At 38.9% G+C, this 23011-nt stretch overlaps 1 protein-coding gene across 5 annotated transcripts in view; it reads left to right on the forward strand.

The window, feature by feature from the left end:
* The window catches only part of LOC149190806 (ARM repeat superfamily protein), a 500919-nt gene that overhangs the window by 169746 nt on the left and 308162 nt on the right, over positions 1 to 23011 (forward strand). For all 5 annotated transcript variants that reach the window (XM_089412272.1, XM_089412273.1, XM_089412269.1 and 2 more), the window contains one exon: positions 16640 to 16699. In XM_089412272.1, coding sequence (XP_089268398.1) covers positions 16640 to 16699 — 60 coding nt within the window. The remainder of the gene's footprint in view (positions 1 to 16639; positions 16700 to 23011) is intronic.

Consider the following 23011-nt stretch of genomic DNA (forward strand, 5'->3'; position numbering starts at 1 on the left):
AGCACACTCCCTCCATTGTCCACATATCTGGGTCGGGCCTGGAAATGTTGCCCCAAAGGTTGATGCAGCTAAAAGAAAAGTAAAAAGCATATCATGGCCACAAGAAAGAAACAAAAATAAAATAAAATTATAGAATCAAAATATGGCCAGGACATTAATAGTATCATGTGGGAAAAAGTCAAGCATGAGCTCTACCCCTTATCATTATGCCATCACCCAGTTCCTAGGGCCAATGTTGCCGCATCACATCATAAATGGAACTCTTGCATGTCCCAGTCCCTGTGGGCGATGAACCGCCCCACCTTGATGTTGGAGAATGCAGTAGGGCAACTATTAATTCAAATTCTCGTTAACCTTAATAATTGCTTGTGAACTTTATTTATCTTTGTTTCTTTATTAGATCTTTTCATCAAACCATTATCAAGTGCAAAAACAATAGAGGCAATGGACACAAAAATTAGGCTCCAAGCTAGAGCGAATCCCCCTCCAAGGGGAAAACCCAAAAAATATCTTCTCTTATAAAAGCTTTTTCAAATGAGAAAGCCAAGACCCAAAACCCTAGACCAAGTTCTCCATGCACCAAGTCAGCCCTCTAGGAAGCCCTTCCAATTAGTTCAAAGGTTAGCCCAAACAACAAGAGTCAATCTTGCTTCAACCAGCTTCTAGCTTCAACTTCGGCCCCCAACTTTGACCCTATAGTAGCTGCAGAAATTGTAGTTTTTTCACATGTGTTATAGAAAAATGGCCCAAAAAGAAACTTTTCTTCTTCTTCTTGGTTTCTTCTTGCTTCTTAGACCTTCGCTCTAGCTTTCTGCTTGTTCCCAGCTTCAGATTGAACTTCTTCTTGAGAGGTCGAATTGGTCCTAAATGAGGTTGATGTTGCTTTTATTTTTTACACATTTGAGGGGTTCAAATACCCTCCTTTAGGCCGACTTCTTGCTGGCAGGGCCGACTTGTGGTAGACCGTAGGAGGCTTGTAGAACTTTCTAGACTCAAAATCAATATCTTTTACATGTTACAACTTGCCCAATAGGGTCTTATACAAATGATAAGGACTCTTTTGACTCAAGAAAAATATTCTTTTGACATGACAAACTCTAGAAGCATGAAGAACATGCTTGACCTAGATGACCATCAAAATGGAGCATGAAGCTCATGCTCAAAAATAATATTTTTTCTTTCTTCTTTTTCTTGTAACATAAGATATACATAATGATATGAGTACAATGATAGATTTGAAGACCGAAACTAGTTATATTTTCCAAGACTCCCTCTTAACTAGTTACATTCATAATTGTACAACTAGTACAAGGATATTCTCAAACTGAAGAGTTCTCATAAGGAGAATCGGATTGGTAAGTCGTCTATGAGCATCAACATTATGACTAGCATTGTCAACATAGTAAGGCCTTAGCTTGACAATCTTATACAAGAGCATAACGTTGGGAGGCTTTACATGAGATACCACACTACCTCTTCAAGGAACATACCTCATCCGGATGTTCACTAGGTATGTCCTTTTAGGACTATTCTTATCTGGATTTCCAGTCCTCAAAGAATATCGGGTCTCTTCGATCACTCTTTTGTTGGATACTTGTCCAATCCTCAAAGAGTGTCGGTCGATTTCCTATCTTGAATTTTTCTATCCTCAAGGAAATCTAGATGCTTATCTAATCCCCAATTCTTCATTCGCCCTCCATGACCTTCACTCAGACTTACGACTGTTAGTCTTGGTCAAGTGCATGACACATGAAGGAGAAAATACAAATGTGATGCCCATCATCACTCCCTCTCAACCAGAGAGTTGATCCTCATTCCCTCTTTATTAGGGAATAGATCCTTGATCCTATTCAAGGAGACTTCTTTACTCCCTCTCAAATATATAGGAGATTCTTGACTCCCTTTCAATTGGGAAGTCATAGCCACATGCTCTCTAGCTTGCTTTTATAAATGTATCATCTACCAGTTCTTCATGGAGATAGTTGCAAGGCTCCCTCTTTTCTTTTTGTATCTCATCATACTGAACTTCTTCCTCCCTGGATATTATGGAGCCATCTTCTTCCTTTAATCTTGTGACAAAGTTTAGGCCATCAATCACTTTCCTTCAGTCATCATTAATGAATCCATTGTATTGAGCCTTCAAAAATAGAGTTAAACATAGCTCCCTCTGAAAGTGATCTTTTATGAACATCAGGTTATCCTCTTGTACTGCTACCTTTCAATCCCAAGGTGATGAGGTGAGCACCTTGACTTCATAATTCCAAAACCATATACTCAATTCATATGTTCTTTGAATTGAGCTCAATACCCACAGTTGAACTTGCCTCAACTGTCATCATGCATCCTTGCAATATCCTACCAAGTAGCAAAACAATATGTTAACCAGATAACCAATATCAAAATATGAAATATCAGACTTACCTTAGCATGATGGCCTCTTTCATCAAAATATTTCCATACCTGAGTTCTTTGAGATCAACATCCTTTGATATGATCCATCTCCACATTACATAATAATCCTTCCATGCATTCATTTTAATCAGAGTGCCCTTGGATCGGACTTGATTACTGAGTTACAATATCTTCCTCGAAGTTGTCATTATTAACTCCCTTTCTTTCTTTCGGAGACTATACTTGATGTTGATCAACATTGTTATATTTATGCCATGCAATTTTGTGAGAGAGTCTTGATCTTCATCCATTCCAAAGCGTGTCAAATTTTTACTTTTGAGCATCATGCAACCATATGGAAGACTTATCGAGCACACTTTTATGTTCAACTTTTTCTGCAAGATTCTTGTAAATATGGACATTACCCTAGAGAAGAGTTACATGAAATCTGCATATCTTTGCTTTTCATACAATCACCTAGCCTTCTTTTCTTGAACGAGCTTGCTTCTTATACCTGTTGAAGATAGGTTTCTTTTCCCAAGAAAGGCTTTCATTATGCCTTTCATACTGTAACTTGACCATTAACATTCCTTCATCCTTTAGAAATATTGTTTCCATACTAGATGGAGTATATACCAGTCATAATGCTGCTTCCAAGAATCTTTCATAATGATGATTCTTATAGGACCTTGATGATTCCTCTTTGCAAAATGACTACCTCTAACATAATGTTAGAAAATGATAGGATGAACAATAATATGAAATGTGGTTCCAATCTTCTCATTTCCTTTAAACTAGATGATATTTCCCAAAGCAAATTAAACAAGTAGATTCTAATTGTTCTACTAATATGTGCTTCTATCTATATGATGCCATGCCTTTACAAAAAAATTAAGACTTCTACTAGAGAATGCAACTATGCATGCTATTCTACTTTCTACTTAATAAAAGAAAGACAAATTTCATAAGGAACCTGATAGTGATGGAGCTTCCTTTAATAATTAACATCCTTGGGATCTTCTCCTTTCGATTTCTTCTTAGGTTCTCCCTTTTCTTCAGCTATGTGAGCTTCCCTTCTTTCCTTCCTTTTGTTGTTTGCTTTATTGTTTGGACAATCCCTTTTAAAGTGTTGATACTGATTGCATCCATAGCATTGAATCTTAGACATATCTGGCTTCTTCTTGGACTTTCCAAACTTTCCTTTCTTCAGTTTCTTGGTCCTTGCAATAAAGGCATAAGACCTTTCATTTGATTCAATATCATCCTTTTCCTTGGTCTTAGATTCTTCCAAGATATATTGAGCCTATAATTCATCAAAAGGTGTGGTATCTTTCTTTGAGTAGATGCTAGTTGCAAAACTACTCCAATCAGGTGGCAAAGCATTTAGTACACAGATAGTCATCTCAGAGTCTGTAACAGTCTCCCCAAGCCCTTGCAACTGGTCTCTTATTTGTGAGATCTTCATTAGATAGGTGGCCATGTCTTCATCCTTTGATTTCCTTATTCTATATAGTTGATTCCTCAAGGAAATATTTTGACCTGATGTCTTCAAAACAACAATAAATGGAACAAGATGATCTTTAATGGATTCAACAATGATCCTTTGTGCTCTCACTTCTCCCTTCTTATACTTTGCTAAATCTTGCGTCTTCTCTTTGTCTGGTATAACTACTCCTCCAAGGACATACTCCATGACTTCATTCTCTGTGAATGCCAAGTCAATTCTCTTCTTCCATGCTAGGAAGCTAGCTGATCCAATGAGCTTGTTGCTTTCCTTGCAAAATTTAGCCATGTTATTTGTAGATTGAGACATAGAAGACAATATATGACTTACTTTGTTAACCAAGAATCCTCCTCCTTGATGATGTCTCCAACTATCTTGATGTTTTCAAGACCTACAAGGAGACCTCAAAAGATGCCCTAGAATGATGACTTCTAGGATGCTTTCAACAATGATGTCTTTGAGCAACTTCAAAGGGTGAATGATAATCCCAAGATTCCTTGCTTCTTCCTCCTTTAATGAGAGGTTGATGACGAGGCCTTCTTGATGTAGCAACCCTCTTTCTATTATTAGTTTTTGTAGCATCGGATGTGTTCGAGCCATGAAATTTGGTGGAGAGGCTAGAACACATGTGATCTCCAAAACCCAAAAATCGTTTTTGGAAATTCCACCTAAAAGTGACTTAATTAAATTATTAACCAGTTTTTAAATATTTCCTAAGTCTAAACATAGGGAATATGGTTAATTAATCAATATTAATTAAGTCAAGGAGTGAATGGTCTAGAAACTCACACGGATCAATCCAAAGATGATCCTAGCCATTGATTAAGTTTTAATCTTGGCCGTTGGTGCTCCAACAAAGGATTATAAGAGGAGATAGATGTGGTGATGGAGATCACACTTGAGAGGTTTGATTTCTGAGCAAATAGATTTCCAGAGTAGAGTAGTCAGTTGTCGGAGAGAGAAATAGAGATCGAAGTAGTGTGAGAGGAGCAGAGATAGTGAGTCCGGAGGAAATATTTCCAGATTTGGAGAGGCAACAGGAGGAGGGCCGAGTTATCCCAGAGAGGCAACGCAGAGGCTATGCGCAGTAGCTTCAACAAGGTAGATCGATTTGTTGGTGAGAAAAATTGTTCTCAGTTCCAGAGGCCGGACAGAGGTTCCAGAAGGCCGGAGAGATGATTTCCTCAATCGCTGGAGGCAAAATGACTTCATCAGAGGCAGTTTCAAGCCACACGTGTGGGAGACAGCGCAGAGGCAACGCAGAAGAGACTCACGCTGGGGTTTGGACGACCAGTTTTCTGAAGGCAAGTCGTGCCAGAGATTTCCTGTGGGAGAAGGGAAATTCCCTTCAGTATTTTGCCCAAATTTTCTTGCTATGGATTGCCAGTTTCAGGCATCCGGATTGTACTCAAATTTTCACTGCTGCATAATATAAAACCCTCATCTGCTGCATTGGTTTCCCAAGTTGGGTTTTTCCGGGGACTTTTGGCTAGAAATAATTGTGTTATTTTTATGTGTGTGCTGGCATTTCTTCCAACGTTTATTCTTCTGCAGTTTTATTTGTGTACAAGAGAGGCAAAAATGATAAAATTTATTACAAATCATAGCAATACCCATGGGCATTTTTGCAGTCACTCGAGATTGGAGCTGTTGAAGATTGCGAAGACTAGATTTGCTAGCAATTACCTCACCTTCAGGTGCCTTTTGAAGGTAAGAGAGTCATTGGCTAGCATGGTATCAAGTCAACATTGGTATATATTAAAGAACAGGGCTCCAAATGGAGTTGACAAGCAAGGTTTTGAACAGGTGGAGGAGATTGTTCTTGATGGTTTGTTTTGGGCATGTGTGAGGGAAGTCTTGCAATTCACCAAGCCCATTTATAACATGATTCGTTTTGCAGATATAGATAAACCAGTGATTGGGGAGGTGTATGATCATATGGATAACATGTTGGGGCAAATAAAAGATATTGTTCAGGAAAATGATCCCAACTTGTATACAATGATTCACAATTGTGTGTGTTTATGGTGGAATAAACTAAATGTTCCAATACATGCCTTGACGTATATCCTTATTCTATAATACTACTCTCCATCTTGGTTGGGCCAACCTGCACTTGGGGGTGGGGTTAGGATCAAACCCCATATAGATCCAGAGGTATCTAAAGGATATATGGAAGCATTAGAGAAGGTGGTACCTGACAAGGAGGAGTGTGCTAATCTGTCTCTTGAAATATGCAGAGACCTCAGTTGCACTGGTTTGTTTGGTTCTTTGCATGCAATGGAAGATAGAGACAAATTTGATGCTCTCACATGGTGGGAAGCATATGGCGACATGGGACTTTTGCCAAAATTGGCAAAAAAAGTTCTCTCACAGGTTGTAAATACTTCTTTTGCAGAGAGGTGTTGGAGCACCTACAACTTCATACATAATGTGAGAAGAAACAAACTCAATGAAAACTGGGTAGAAAGCTTGGTTTATGTGCACTACAACTTGAGGTTGTTGAGTCATTATTGTGGTCGAGCTTATGAGGATCCAACATATAAAATTTGGGACAACAACCCAGAGGACGATAATTTGGAGGATGGCACTATACATCTTGAAGAATTGGAAGTAGAACTTTTGAGAGATGATGATGAAGCAACAACAACCATGCCACCCCCACCATCCAGTAGCAGTGCCAGTGCTCGAGTTCCAACTATTATTCCTTTGCTTCCACCACCTCCACCTACATCCTTACGTGGAGGGCATGTGCCTTTTGGTTCTGGTCGTGCGACTATGCCGGAGGAGACTCCTAGAAGCCCACCACGATCTGCTTAGAAATTAGACATTTCCCGTGGCAAGAGGCCCATGAATTAGCAATAGATAATAGATTTACTTGTCTTTTCTGGTAGTTTTTATAACTGTTGACTCTTTCATATTTATTAGTATATTTTTTTGTAAACAATATATGACAATTTAAGTTTGAAGTTTGAAGTTTGCAATTATAACTCATTGGTAATGAATTATGAATATGATGCTTCGTGAATGTTGAAAGTTGTTTCATTTCTTTTCATTTTATAACATTTCATTTCATGTTAGATATTCTTTGTTGTAATGGTTACACTTAGCTTACAAGTACAACTTTGGTGATCAATGATGATAAATGTTATATATTGAATTTTGATAGCTTGAAACTTTAAGATTGATGAATCATGAGACTCAATATGTTGTATGTTACTAACTTGTGGACATGGTTAATGAAGATTATAACTTCTAAATGATTGATGTTATATGGTTCAATCTATGTTTTTATGCTTTTTATATCCAATTCATCATTCTACGTGCTTTTGTTGACATATATGCATCAAAATATAAATAATTATATATTATATAAAAATTCTCTCCCCGATTCGCTTCCGGATTGAGAGATTTTGAAAATGTCGCTCCTGCTTTCCCTCCCGCTCCCGCTCCCCATTTTCGCTCCTGCTCCCAAGTAAACTTGGTGTGTGTGCTAGCATTTCTTCCAACGTTTATTCTTCCACAATTTTATTTGTCTAGATTGTAGTGTGAATTCTTCAGTGTTTGTAGTAGCAAACAACAAATAAATTGTTAAATTAAATTAACACTTAGGAGAATAATTTCCAGTTGCTGCAATAGGATTCCAGTTTGGAATTTTCACATGGTATTAGAGCCCAGTTGATCAGTTGGAGAGCTCAGAGAGAAGGAATTTCCCTATTCATTGTGGGCAGCAGGCCGAAATTCCTAGGGCAGCATAGTGGTTCTGCTAAGACGCTGAATTACTTGTGGAGGTCCGATTGTTCTGAGTAAGGGGCAAAAAAATTCGATCTTTCTAGATCGAGTGATTCCAGTGTTGGAATTTCTAAGTCTAACTGTTAGAAACCCTTCATGTACTTTTCTGATTTATTTATGCCTACTTGTTCTGGTTAATTAACAAGTTATTTACCATGTAAATACTGAAAATAAATACAAGTACATGCTCAACATATTGCAGATCGTCAATTGAAGGAAACAAAACAAACACACAAGTGACACCATTGTTTTTGGACCAATGTCCCCGGAAAAACCCAATGCGGGAAAACCGGTGCAACTATTTGAGGGTTCTAATTATTAAGCAGTTTCAGAATACAATTTGGGTGCCAAAACCGGCTCGCCCAACAGAGAATAATCTCGGCAGTAGTACCTCTTAGTCGGAGACAGAGGTTCTGGTTGAAATCTCGGAAAAACACTCTGACAGCTCCCAACTCCAATTTGCCCCATGAAAACCCAAACGTCAGCTTCTAGGGACTGCGCCAACCCTTTCTGGCCCAGCATCTGCCCAATGTCACCCTAGCTCGCCTGCCTCAGCCTCTGGAGGCACTGCGTCAGCCCTTAGAGCCTCTGCATCACCCACGCTGGCTGTCTGAGGCACTGCGCAACTCCTGGTTGCCTCTGCATGAGCCCTGGCTGGCTTTGCGTGAACCTCTGGCTGCGTCCCTCTCTCCCGGCTTCTGCGTTGATCCTCCTGGTATTATCTCTGCCTCTCTGCTTTTGTATTCACTGCCCCTCAGCTGCAACTTTGATCACTCTTTCGACTTCCTCAGCAAACCCTACCCCAAAAAATCGAAATCTTTGTCAACTCGGTGTGTTCTCCAAGTGATCCTCAAGCCTCCTCTTATACTTTTCTCGTTGACAAATCAACAACCGAGATTAAGTTCTTAATCAACGACTAAGATTAACTCTGGCTTGATCCATGACTTTTGGACCCTTCTAACACAGTTTTATGTTAATTCACATTACTCCATTAAAAATATTAATTATTTTAATATCTCCCAAACTGTTTAGAACCTGCCCAAACCATTTCAGGGTATTGGAGATCTCATGTGTCTTAGCCTTTCCACCAATTTTCGTGGCTAGAGCACATCCGATGCTACCCCAAATCAACATCCATTAGCAGAGGGAGCAACCCAGATTTTTTTTGTTGAGCAAATCTCTAGCTGGACGCAGAAGTTTTGCAACAACATGCTAGAGTAGAGCCAACGTTAGGTGGAAGGAAGAAGAGCACACACTGAGGGAAAATTTTCCTCAAGGAACTTCTACTCTCAAGAAGTTTGTTTTTTCCTTGCAGATCAACAGTCGTTGTGAGTAGATCTTCTCACTTCAGAAGGGAGTGCGAATAACAAAGCAACAACTGAATAGAAGGAAAGAGGAGATTTTTGACATTTTGTTGAGATGGCCATTGCTGAGCTTCATGATCAGGACAAGTTGGATGGGGCTTCCAACTACGTCATCTAGAAGGTAAGGATGTCCTTCCTTCTAGATGAGTTTGGCCTGAAAACATATATTGATGCAGTGGTAGCAGTTCCCCAGGATGCAGATCAACTAAAGGAGTACATAAAGGAGATGGCACAGGTGAAATGATTGATCCTAGATGGAGTCTAGGATCATGTTGTTTCACATATAGCTGGTAAAGATACAGCCAAGCAGATGTGGGATGCTTTCGCCACATTGTATTAGGGTACTTCTGAGCAGTGGAAGATGTACCTTGAGGATAAGCTGAGGCTCATCCGGATGCAGAAGGGGGAATGGATAGACACCTTCCTCACCAGTATTCAGGAGGTTCGGGACCAGTTGTCAGCTGTTGGGGCAACGCCTCAACCCACAGAGCTTGTGAGATTGGCACTCAATAATGTCTTTGAGAACTAGTAGGTCTTTGTCCAAAGCATATTGGGCAGAGACAAGCTACCAGATTGGGACAGGATGTGGGATGACTTGCAGCAGGAGGAATTGAGGTAAGCTCTTCTAAAGAGCTCCATTAGTGGCAACAACAGTGGACAGAAGCAGGTGAAGGAGGAGGAGAATGTGGCCCTCACATCTAAGGGTCCTAGTCAAGGATAGGGGGAGCAGAGGAAGAGGAAGAAGGGCCTGTTGAAGGTCAAGTGCTTTAGGTGTGGTGAACTCAATCACTACAGTACCCAGTGTCCTCTCAGAAAGAAGGATAAAGAGGAGAAGCAAGACCAGGCTACAACACATGCTGAGATTGATAGGCTATCCTCTAGGTTGAAGGAAGACTTTGCTTTGATCGCCGACATACCTCCTAGGAGTGAGGTGGGGTGATTTGGAGTTGTAGCCCCAAAGTTCTACAGTTGGGCAGGATCCTTGAGGAGTCCACCTCATGGATCATTACCTGGCTATGAGGGCCCACAATATTCAGTAGCAAGATGGATTAGTGGCAGTTGATGTAGTCAGTACCATAGTGATAGTTGTAGACTAGCAACAATTAGATATTGAGGAGCGCAGTGCAGTGTTGACTGCAGAGGAGGTGGCTCAGTGTAGAGTTGGCAGCAACGCAGATTCTTCAATGACAGTGCAGATGCTAGTAGCCGTCAAAGACTTGGGAGATAGATGCATCATACTGAACATAATTGATTCAGTGTTTTGGATGCTTTTCAGTTGTAGATGTTGTAGTTGTAGCAATAATAGATGAGAGGGAGTTGCAGTGTTGGCAGTAGTACAACTGGGTCAGTGACATCACATGTAGTGTATATCAGAGTTGCGCAGTGGTTGGTGGGCAACAATACCTAGACATCAACAACGTGATAGGTGGTGATGCAGAGATAGAGTGTGCAGTAGCACTAGAACACATTCCTCGGTAAGAGGGAGTGTTAGTTTTTGTAGCATCTGATGTGTTCTAGCCACACAATTTGGTGGAGAGGCTAGAATACATGAAATCTCCAAAACCCATAAATTGTTTCTGGAAATTCCGCCAAGAAATGACTAAATTAGATTATTAACAAGTTTTTAAATATTTCCTAAGTCTAAACTTAGGTAATATGGTTAATTAATCAGTATTACTTAAGTCAAGGCGTGAATGATCTAGAAACTCACACGGATCGATCCAGAGATGATCCTAGCCATTGATTAAGTTTTAATCTTGGTCGTTGGTGCTCCAACAGAGGATTATAAGAGGAGATCAATGTGGTGATGGAGAACACTCTTGAGAGGTTCGATTTCTGAGCAGATAGATTTCCATAGTAGCAACAGTCGGTTGCCGTAGAGAGAAATAGAGATTGAAGTAGTGTGAGAGGGGCAAAGACAGTGAGTCCAGAGGAAAGATTTCCAGAATCGGAGAGGCAGCAACAAGAGGGCCAAGTTATCCCATAGAGGCAACGCAGAGGCTTTGCGTAGTAGCTTTAGCAAGGAAGATCGATTTGCTAGTGAGAAAAGTCGTTCTCAGTTCCAGATGCCGGGCAGAGGTTCCAGAAGGTCGGAGAGACGATTTCCTCAGCAGCTGGAGGTGGAACAACTTCATTGAACAACTTAATCAGAGGTAGTTTCAAGCTACACGTGTGGGGGACAACATAGAGGCAACGCAAAAGAGGCTCACGCTTGGGGGTTTGGACGACTAGTTTTCTGAAGGCAAGTCGTGCCAAATATTACCTGTGGGAGAAGGGAATTTCCCTTCAGTATTTTGTGCGGATTTTCTTTCTGTGGATTGCCAGTTTTAGGCATCCAGATTGTACTCAGATTTTCACTGTTGTATAATATTAAAAACCTCATCTACTACACTGGTTTTCCCAAGTTCGTTTTTTTCGGGGACTTTTTTCCAATAATAACTGTGTCATTTTTATGTGTGTGCTAGCATTTCTTCCAGAGTTTATTCTTTCACAGTTTTATTTGTGTAGATTGCAGTGTGGTTTATTCAATATTTCCCGTAGCAAACAACAAATAAATTGTTAAATTAAATTAACAATTAGGAGAAGAATTTCCAGTTGTTGCAATAGGATTCCAGTTTGAAATTTTCACATCTAGATGAATAAGTCTTCTTTCCTTTTTACTTGTGTCCTTCTGCAAATGATTCCTTTTGACAAATTCATCAACATGATCCTTCAACTGCCTTCTCTTGTTCACCTTAGCTCTAATACCATGTTGGAGAATGCATTGGGGCAACTATTAATTCAAATTCTCCTTAACCTTAATAATTGCTTGTGAACTTTATTTATCTTCTTATGTTTCTTTATTAGATATTTTCATCAAACAATTATCAAGTGAAAAATCAGTAGAGACAATGCACACAAAAATCAAGCTCCAAGCTAGGGCAAAACCCCTCTAAGGTGGAAACCTAGAAAATTTCTTCTCTTATAGAATCTGCTTCAAATGAGAAGACCAAGACCCAAAACCCTGGACGAAGTCCTCCTCTAAGCACAAAGTCAACCCAGACAACAAGAGTCAATCCTGCTTCAACCAATTTTCAGCTTCAACTTCGACCCCAACTTTGGCCTTCATCTTCGGCCTTGTAATAGCTGTCCTTAGCCTTTTTGCACGTGTGAGAGAAAAATGGCCCAAAAACAAACTTTCTTTCTTCTTCTTGGTTTCTTCTTGCTTCCTAGAGCTTCGCTCTAGCTTTTTGTTCCCATCTTCTGATCAAACTTCTTGTTGAGAGAGATTGAATTGGTGGTAAATGAGGTCGATGATGCTTCTATTCACATACATATGAGGGATTCAAATACCCTCCTTTAGGCCGACTTCTTGATGGCAGGGCTGACTTGTGCTAGGAGGCTTGTAGAACTTTCTAGACTCAAAATCGATATCTTTTACATGTTACAACTTTCCCAATAGGGTCTTATACAAATGATAAGGACTCTTTTGATTCAAGAAAAATATTCTTTTGACACGAAAACCCTAGAAGAATGAAGAACATGCTTGACCTAGATGACCATCAAAATGGAGCGTGAAACCCATGCTCAAAAATAATATTTTTCTTTTTTTTTCTTGTAATATAAGATATACATAATGATATGAGTACAATGGTAGTTATGAAGACCGAAACTAGTTACATTTTCCAAAACTTGAAGTGGGTAATCCACTGCTACACATATTTCAGGACATGCTCTCATTTCCTAGAGCTTCGAGCAATAATACAAAGAAAAATCAAGAAAAGCAAAAAGACAATAATAGGGGTGGAAAAACAAACACCGAGGTAACTCATGCATCCACGATTGCTCCCTCATCACATCTATATGCCAAGAATGTGGATCTCCTCATCATTGCTACCAATTTGACCATGACATTTGGCCCCGAGACCCCTTTATCCCCCTCCCGTTCCATCATTATTCACATGCCACCTGATTGAAGGATGTATCAAGGACATGTCTCTCAAGTTAGGGACTGGGACCACTTAATAGGGTTATCTATTAGTCACTCATGTGAAAATTCCTAAACTGAAATCCCTACTTCAACAAATGATGATATTTCTCCTATTTGTTAGATTCCTTTAAACAAATTACTTGTAGTTTCCTATGACAAATATCGAAATACATACATTGCAACCTTCACTTAATTTGATATAATACAGAAACAAGAAAATGAGCAAGAAAGAAAATACAACACAATGAAACCATTTTTTTTGGACAAATGTCCTCGGAAAAACCCAATGTGGGAAAACGGTGCAATAGATCTGAGGGTTTTTATTATTAAGTAGAAGTTATTTCTGAATACAACCTCTGGATGCCTTGCTGGCAATCCAATATAGAGAATATCACTCAACAGAAGAAATTAGTGAGATTACCTCACCCTACACTGCAAGTCTCGGTTGATTCGACAACTGAACCAACGAGTCCTCGACTACCTTTGCGCTGCTTCTATGCAGTCACTGCGTGGGCCTGCGTCATTGCCTTTGAGGCATTGCGTCATCTCTCTATTGGATTGATTTTCTCTCAGGAGCTTTGACTTCAGCCCTCCCGGCTCAGAATGTCAAACCCCCAGCAAAATTTCAGACTTCTACTTGGAAGGCACTGCGCTGCTTTGCGTGAGCCTTCTTGGCTCTGCATCACCTTCACTGGGCACTACGCTGCCTCCTCTGTGTCTTTCTTTGCCTTTGCTAAGTATTCTTGTCTCCAGAGAAGATTCTCTAGCCAAAACTATCTCTGCCCCTCTTTGCGTGATTACCACGAAATCACTGCTCTGCTCTCTAGCTCAACAATTCGATTTGACTGATCAACTCTCGGTGTGTCTTCTAGTTGACATTCAACGACCCAGATTAGAAGCTAATCAATGGCTAAGATCATTTCTGTTTTATCCTTGTCTTCTTCTGGAGGTTACGCCCACAATTTGATAAATACCCATTAATTATTTAATTTCCTAAGTTTAGAATTAGGGTCCCGTTAAAATAATTAATTATTTTAATAAAACTATCTTTGGGTGGAATTTCCCAAAACGCTTTCTGAGTTCTTTGGAATACATGTGCCCAAGCCTCCCTGCAAAATTTGAGACTTAGAGCACATCTGATGCTCTACCATAAATCAACAACTCATACCTAGGGAGGTTACGCGGTAACCCTATTACGTGATCAAAGCCCTAAATTTGGAAGGGGAGCCCCATAGGATGTGTTAATTTTCCCTTGACTAACAAGCTTGTTCCACTTAGATGCACTAATGATTATTGTACCTGATGGTGAAGATGCATCACTCGACATTATGTGTGATGGTCACGTGGTTTTCATCATGGGCTGGGCAACATAACTGGGGCCCAAGTCCACTAGAGGAGCATTATGACACCCTACAGGTGAAGCGTTGAGAGCCGTGGAACTCCTATCGCTTGCAGAGCATCATTTCATTCCATGGGCACCTACAACACCCCCAACAATTTGCAGTTTGTCCCACATTATTCATGAGGTTATGCACATGGACTAGCGTGTGCTAGTTAGCTTAGCAGCGTACACATGGTTTGATAGCTAATCCGAGGCCTAGGTGAGTCTTGTCTCACCCCTTGAGACATGGGAGGGCTAACACCATCCTTTGAGCCCTCAAAGATGGAGCATAACCATGCTATTCTATCACTAGGAGACCCATGAGAGCCATTTTGTGCCCCAAACAAAAAACTGGGGTCTGCAAGATGATTTGCATGGAGATTTAGGGGCCAACCCCTAGATCCTAATTTTTGGAGCTCTCTACACTCAATTTGGCATTGGAGGAGCCCGACGCATGCCCTAGAAGGGCCTACACATGCATGATGTCAACATTTCAGCCTCTTTGTGGGTTAATTGTTATGGCTTTTACATTGGCTATGAGGTTGGATTGTAACCCCACTTAGTATTTGCAGATTATTTTACAACTTGAGGGGCTTTAGGCTAAAATTAGAGATCATTGAACATGTATAAATTGGAGAGAGATCATTTCAATCTCTCATCATCATCAAACTTGTAAATTTCAGACTGCTTAGAGAATTCACACTTTCTTCTTCTGGGTGATTTTGGAGATACTTGGATGCATTTTGATGTATGGAAGCTGATTTTGACATTCTTTGGAGCTATTTCTTGGTCTAATGGATGGATATACTACATGTTATCTTGTAAGTGCCTATTGTTGAAGATTATTATTTTGAATTGTCTAATGTATGGAATTGCAACTTCTAGATTATGCTTGTTTGTGCCCTAATTTGTTGAAAATAAATTCTAAAGGCTATCTAGTTTAATATTGCATATGCTGCTCACTAAGTTGCACGAAGCGTTGAAACGTTTCAGAGTTTCCGAAACGGGTACATTTAGAAACATCACCTCCCAAAAATGGAAATGTTGACCGAAACGTCATATATATATATATATATAATATAATTTATAAATAAGTGAATAACACATTATCTTGAGAGGAAAAAGGGAAATAAGGTCCATAGATGACAATTTAGACGTTACTATCTCACTCACTCATTCCTTTTTAGCAGGCCATTATTATTTTGTATTGTGCCAGTCTATTGAGTATTTTGTATTATACCATGATCTCTTATATATGTGTTGTGACAGCATTACAACTGGTTTCTTTCTCTCTATATGTTATTTTTAGCAATTTTTTATGAGATGTGCTTGTAGTCCCACATTGTAGTCATACTGACTATACTCTTCTTCAGTCCCTGACCTACTTTTGTGTTCATCAGTTGGGCATTAATAAATTTGCTTACTTGTCTTTTAGATTTGTTCTTTTGTATCTAGGTGTTGGTAGTGTTGGATTTTCCACATTCTGGTTATACAATTCATTTTGTTCAGTGTTTCTTTTCTTTTTCCAATGAATAGGTATGTTTCTAGATAATCGGATGGGAAAGCTGTTGAGGCTCCACTGAATTTGACTACAATATTTTCCTAGTTTAGAGGGGGAACTGTTTAGGCTCTACTGAATTGGACTACAATATTTGCTTATTTTAAAAGGGGAAATGAATTTTGTTGTACAATGTAAATATTTAGTGCAATTGTGCAAAATTTAAGATTATAAATAAAGCTTTAGATTAGAGTAACACTAACATGATGTGGGAATATCATTATGGTTGTTCACTTTGTGGAAACTTTCATTGAAGTAAACTGCGATTATTAGTTAGCCTCCAATTTGAACTGTTTATTGTCTTAATTATCTGGTTAAATTTATGTAAATGTATTGAGCATGATAGATAATAACAGTAAGTGCTGCTTTGAATCAACATTTGGGTGATGCCTGTTTTGAAGGCTATGATAACCCTATTCAATTGTAGGAACATACTAAGTGATATAGACGTAATGGTTTATGATAAAATTCTTCATAATTCACGCCATGAAATTTGATTTTTAGGATAATTGAGTTTTTCAACCGTGCTATAGTCTTATTGAAATGGTGAAACCATATGCACGAAAAAGGATATGTACTTTCTGTCATAGCTAACAATTTCAAGCAAGATCTTAAATTTGCGTGCTTAAGTTAGATATTAGGCTGTCTATTTTCTGATTCAGTTGAAGTTTAATTGCAGGTTTTGTATTATTTGGCGCCCCTTTTCCCAAAGAATGTACTATTGTTCTGGGAAGATGAGGTACGCTTACTTCCCTAGGACTACCATTTCATTAATCTCTAAGAGATGCTTTTATATTATATTTTCTTTCCGTCTACATTGGATATCATGACAAAATAATTACCTCTAATTCACACATTATCCTTGAGGAATCCATTCTATCAATTTATGTGTTTGATTCATGCAACTGATAATAGCTTATTCCTAAGACCCATATTTGTTGCCATTCATTTATTAATAAAAGAGAAGTAGGTTCCTATCTCAGGACAAGTTATAACAGAAAATTGCAAGTTATTTAAAGAGATTAATAGACAACCCAACCATTTCATTTCTGATCAATGTAATAGTCTAATTGATAGTAGTACAATATAAATGAAATGAAAGGAACTTTTTATCTTGTGCAACTACTGACACAAATAAATTGAATTACTCCATGTGGTGCCTCAATTAGTCAATTCTATCAAGTTTTGTTTTGGGGCGAATTGTGTTTCACAATTGTTATTTCAATAATTATTTTGACATCTCATCTAAGTAACCGGATTCGTTATATAGGGTCCACGAATCTAAATCCAGCGTGTCGGACACGATTCGCCCGAAAATCGTGTCCAAAAAACATGACATGTCGAATCCTATTATGACACGTCGAATCCCAAGCATGTCACGAAATTCACCAGCGTGTCACGATTTTTGACATCGTGTCAGGCGGAATTGGGTGGCGGCTGTGTCACCGAACCTACCGTCATTGCAACGATGAAGGAAAGTCGTGCAAATTAGAAATCAAGTTTTGCACAGACCGAAGCCGGTTGTGGAAAAAGCGGTTGCGAGAGGCCACAGGGCCGAATTTGTTGACGGCGAGTATATCGTTGAATTTCATTTTGGTTAGCGCACACTGTCATGAGACAAAATTTACACCAATCGTTTAACCACAAAAGGATTTGATTGGAAATGCATGTGGGGAAAGGCGCAGGCCAATTTGAGCTTCTGTCAAAAGAAAAAATAGAAAAATAAACCCAAAATTTGTCTACAGCGACACTGAATTCATTGTTCAAAAGCATTGATATGTGCATTGGTGTGAGCAATAAGGTGAGCCGGGGTATTTGCCAAGTCTGCGGGATCATATTAGTGATTGGACAAGATTAACACTGTCATGGATGTGAAGTATTTACTATCAACCATAAAAGAACGGTGAAGGGGTTGACTATTATTTGCAAAGGACCACATTAACAATTTGAAGTGCCCAAATTAAAGATTGCAAGGAACATGAAATCTGTCTCTTGTGACAGATTGCCATACGACTCTTTGTGGGCCAAATCTGAGACTGGTGCTAAGCGTATTCACTGTCAAGTCAAAGAAGAAACACATCACATACAAATCCAGCAAAGATTCAAGCTTGAGGTTATTATTCCTGGAAGGCATCATGATTTGAGTGTATTAATGTTGTAGCAAGACTCTTTTGATCAAAGTACACAGTGCGCTGAAGCGGGTCGATCCTTGCCACCTTTTGCTGAGTTCAGAATGCTGAAGAAGGACGGGTTTTCACATCATCAACGATAGAAACTGATATATATTTCATGCCACAAATCAGGTTCCACTGTTCCTTCATTTATAAACCCAACTGAAATGTAATTCTCACAATTGTGAAAGTTCCAGAATTCTAGTTATTACTGTTCTTGCTTAATCGTGCTTATATCATTCTACAAACTTTAACACAAACCCAGAAATTGTTGAAATTTATGAAAACTGAAGGAAAGGGAATTTTACAGTCAACAATATATATATATATAATTATTAATTATTAATTTTTAATATATATATATATATTTTTAAATATATATATATCTATATATATATATATATCTATATATATATATATATCTATATATATATATTTTAATAAAATAATATATAACGAATCCTACGTGTCCTGTTCCGGGGGGTCAACGTGTCCGAATCTGACACCACGAATCCCGAATCCTACGAATCCCGAATCCCCATGTCAGGTGACTTAGCATCTCATAAATAAAATAAAATGCCATGACATTACTTCTAATGTCCATCAGTAACCAGATGTTTTTGATGACATTCTAGAAAGCTATGAGTACGAATAAATCATTGGGATTGATTAATGTTTCTTCAATACAAAATGAAGCAAAAGGAAAAAGAAGAAAAGAAAAGGAAAGCATAACTAGACATAAATAATAACTAAAGTTTATATGTGAATTACAAAAGAGAAATAGCATGGTTGATCAAACAAAGTAGTTGAAGCTCCACTAATCTTGAGTTGGCATGTACTCTCATAATAATTAAGACTGAGAACATGTTGAGAAGAAAATGATACGAGAGATATATTTGCAAATGGCTAGTGTTTTCTATCTCTTTGATGTTGAAGTATCCTCATACTTGTGACTTACAAGTTGCTTATATCATACACCATTTTCAGGCTGAAAGTAGTTACTGATGAGCTTGAGCTATTATACTAATTATATGCTTTGATGAATCTATTTCTAGGAAGTATCTATGTATGGTGTAGTGCTTTATAGATGAATAGGGCAGTGCATCTTTGATGATCACACTACATTGGGATCTTTTTTTTCGAAATAAACAGGGTTCATTTACTAAATATGGATTAAATAACTTGGTTCATAAACTCAATGTTCAAAATAAATAGGATAACATAAAACATTCCAGATGGGATATCAGATCAAAAGAAAGAGGAGATCTTCAATCAAAGAGCAAGAGCACTTCAGCTGCAAGTTCATCAGAGATTGGTGACTTTATTCATTCTCATTCTCTCTCTCTCTGTACTTTGCTGAACAATGGAAGAACTCTAATAGAAGAAGAATCAATTGGGTTTTCCCCCTTGAGGGGCTTTTCCTGTTGATTTTTATGAATCTAACACATCAGAAATTCCTACTGCAGTATCTTGTTTATTTCACCTACTTGTTTATTTTTTTAACAAGTTATTTAGCTATATAAATACTGAAATAAACACAAATGCAGTCTCAACTCATCTACAGATCATCAACTGAAAATAACAGACAAACACACAAGGGTTTTATTATTAAGCAGCTTTCTTGAGTACAACTAGGGTGCCAAACTAGCTCACCCAATAGAGATATCTATCTGGCAGTAATACCTCTCTTCGGAAGCAGATATTCGGTAAGTCTGCTCCACGAAAATCTCACCAACGCTTTTATGAGGCTCTGTGTCAGCCCTCCTGGCCTCTGCGTCACTCTAAACCCCCTGCGCCAGCCTTTTGCTGCTGTGCACTAGCTCTCTGGCCTTCTGCGTCACCCATGTAGGCCCTGCTAGCCTCTGCGCAGTCACTCTGGCCCTTTGCGTGGCTCTTGCTGGCTCTACGTAGCCTCCTCTGCCTCTGCGCTGGTCCTTCGGTACTATCTCTGCCTCTCTGCTATGTACTCTCTGCGCCTTGCTGCAACTCAGATCACTTGTTCGAATTTTCTCAGCAAACGCCGCTCCAAAAAATCAAACTCACTGATCAACCTTGGTGTATCTCCAACTAACCCTCAAGCCTTCTCTTATACTTTTTCTGTTGAGTCTTCAACGACTGAGATTAAATCTCTAATCATCGGGTAAGATTAGATTTGGTTTGATCCATGTCTTTTAGAACATTCTCATCCAATTTTATATTAATACCCATTAATATTTTTATTTTCCTAAGTTTAGACTTAGAGAACCATTAAAAATATTCTCTCTAACCGGTTGGAATTTCCCCAAACCATTTCTGGGCCATGGAGATCTCATGTGCTTTAGGCTCTCCACCAATTTTCATGGCTAGAGCACATCCGATGCTACCCCAAATCAACATTTCCTTGGTCATTGGACCTAAATCTCAGTGTCTCATATTTGTGCTTCACTGTCTTCATATGATCCTTAAGTTTATGTTCTATCTACAATTGTTGATTTGAAAAGCTTTTAAGAAGAAAGCTGTATTCTAAGTAATTGTAACAACATAGAACATTTAGTTTTCTGCAAAGTACTTTCAAGTCCCAACATAGAACATTCAATTTTCTGCAAAGTACATTCATTGTGAATAGAACTTTCAAGTTTCTGCATAGAATTTGTAAGTTTCTGCATAGAATTTTCAGATTTAACACTTCAGATGTGGTGAGTTTGGTCACCATAGTACCTAGTGTCCCAAGAAGAAGTAGGACAAGAAGGAGAAGCAGGAGCAAGCAACAACTTCGGCGAAGATCTATAATTTGCCCAACAGGTTGGAGGATGAATTCGCTTTGTATGCAGCAATACCTCTAAGAAAGAGGTGGGGAAATCTTGAACTCTAATTACTAGAGTTGCAAAGATTATGGGCAGGATCCAAGGGGCATGGCTTTGGACAAGTGATTCCTCATAGATCATTACCCTTGCTACGGGGGCCCACAATATTTAGTAGCAGGTGGATCAATGTCATATGGTGCAGTTAGATCTTGAGGGACAGTTGCAGAACTAGTTGTAGTCAGATATTGTGGGGCACAAAACTAGTCAAGGCACAAACAAATACTCAGTGGATAGTGCAAAGGCTAGTTGTAGTTAGAGACTCAAGAGATAGATGTAGAGCCAGTCCAGGAACATAGTTGGTTCAAAGTTTAGTTTTCAGTTGCAAAAGTAGTAGCAACATGAGATTAGATGCAACACAAGTAGTGTTGGCAACAATGCAAGTGGCACAATGTAGTGTCAACAACAACACAAATGTAGGATGGTTCAGCTACAAAGTAGGCAGACGAATCAGGCTATGCACAATAGCTTGGTGGGCAGTGGCAGGTTGTCACAAATGTCAAACATTAGTAGTGTGAGAGAAGATGTTATGGGAGAAAGACATAATTCCTTCCTTACTAAGAGAGTGTGTTAGTTTTTGGAGCATCGAGCATGTGTTCTAGACTCTAGTCTTGACTTGTGTCTAAGAGGCTAAAGAACATGAGATCTCCAAACCTTGAAAAGGTCAATGGAGAAAACACCTAGAGACAACTCAATTAAGGTAATTGTTCAATAATTAAAAAATGCCTATGTCTAACTTAGGAAAATTGATTCATTAACAACAATTAATCGAGAAAGATAGAGAATGTTCTAAAAACTTACATAGATCGAACTTGAGATGATGTGAGCCGTTGATGGAGATCTAATCATGGTTGTTGGTTCACCAACAATAGATTATAAGCGCGGGGCGATGGGGATGGAGAAGACACATAGAGCGAGTGGGTGCTCTAGGCAGATCGAATTAACTAGAGAGCAGAGATTCAATCGAGAAGAGAATTCGAGTTAGAGATCAGTAGCAGAGAGTGAGGAGTAGCAATAGGGTGATCTGGTGGAGTTTTCTAGTACTAGAAGAATCAGTGAGAAAAGCCGAGTTATTCCACAGGAGGCTGTGCAAGGGCTTGCATAGAGCCTCAAGGAGGCAATTTGATTCAGTTGAAGAGGAGGTCGATTAAGGTGTTAGAGGCCAAGATAATTTTCTAGAGGGTTGGAGAATCACTCCAGAGGCAACAATAGGCAGGACATCTGAATCAGAGGCAGCAATAGGCAGGACATCTGAATCAGAGGCAGCTCTGGGGAGTGCATGTGAGGGACTGTGCAACATTTGTGCAGAGGCTTGTGCAGGGGTTCTTGGATAGCAAGTTCGAGTGGCAATATTGTTGCTGGATTGCTTGCAGAGAAGGGAAAGATCCCCTTAGTAATTTTGCCAGTGATTTCTCAGGATAGGATTGCCAGTTTGGCATCTAGATATTTTGTACTCTGATTTTGCTACTGAATAATAATAACACAACCCTCATTTGTTACACCGGTTTTCCCACATTGGGTTTTTCCAGGGACTTTTGTCCAAAAGCAACAGTGTCATTTTTATTGTGTGTGCTCTATTTTCTTAGTTCCAAATTTATTTCCGCACTGTATTTATTTTTGGTGAAAATTGCAGTTGTGATTTTATTCGTTGTTTGTCGTAATCACAAAGAAACTACACATAATAATATTTAGTTAGAAGAATAATTTCTAGTTATTGCAATAGAGTGAAAATTTCACAGTATACCCGTGACTCATATCTCTCTATTATGGAAAGTAACTTTAATGTGAGACTGTGAACAATATATCTCAATGGATAGTGATCTACATTACATGAGTCAATATACAACCTTGTTAATAGTGACACAAGTGGTCTCTGATATATAGCAGTGACAATGATATACTTGTGACAAAAATTGTGATACAATGACCTTGCTTCATTATGGCACTGACCATGCTCCATAATTACAGTGACTTTGTTACTAAGTTATATAATGACAGTGATCTATAGTGACCCTATTTGTTATGACATTGACCTTGTTG

Source organism: Pinus tabuliformis, chromosome 3_1 (assembly GCF_031772625.1).
Source record: "Pinus tabuliformis cultivar Carrire ecotype Pingquan chromosome 3_1, CPIR1, whole genome shotgun sequence".
Classification (NCBI taxonomy): Eukaryota; Viridiplantae; Streptophyta; class Pinopsida; order Pinales; family Pinaceae; genus Pinus; species Pinus tabuliformis.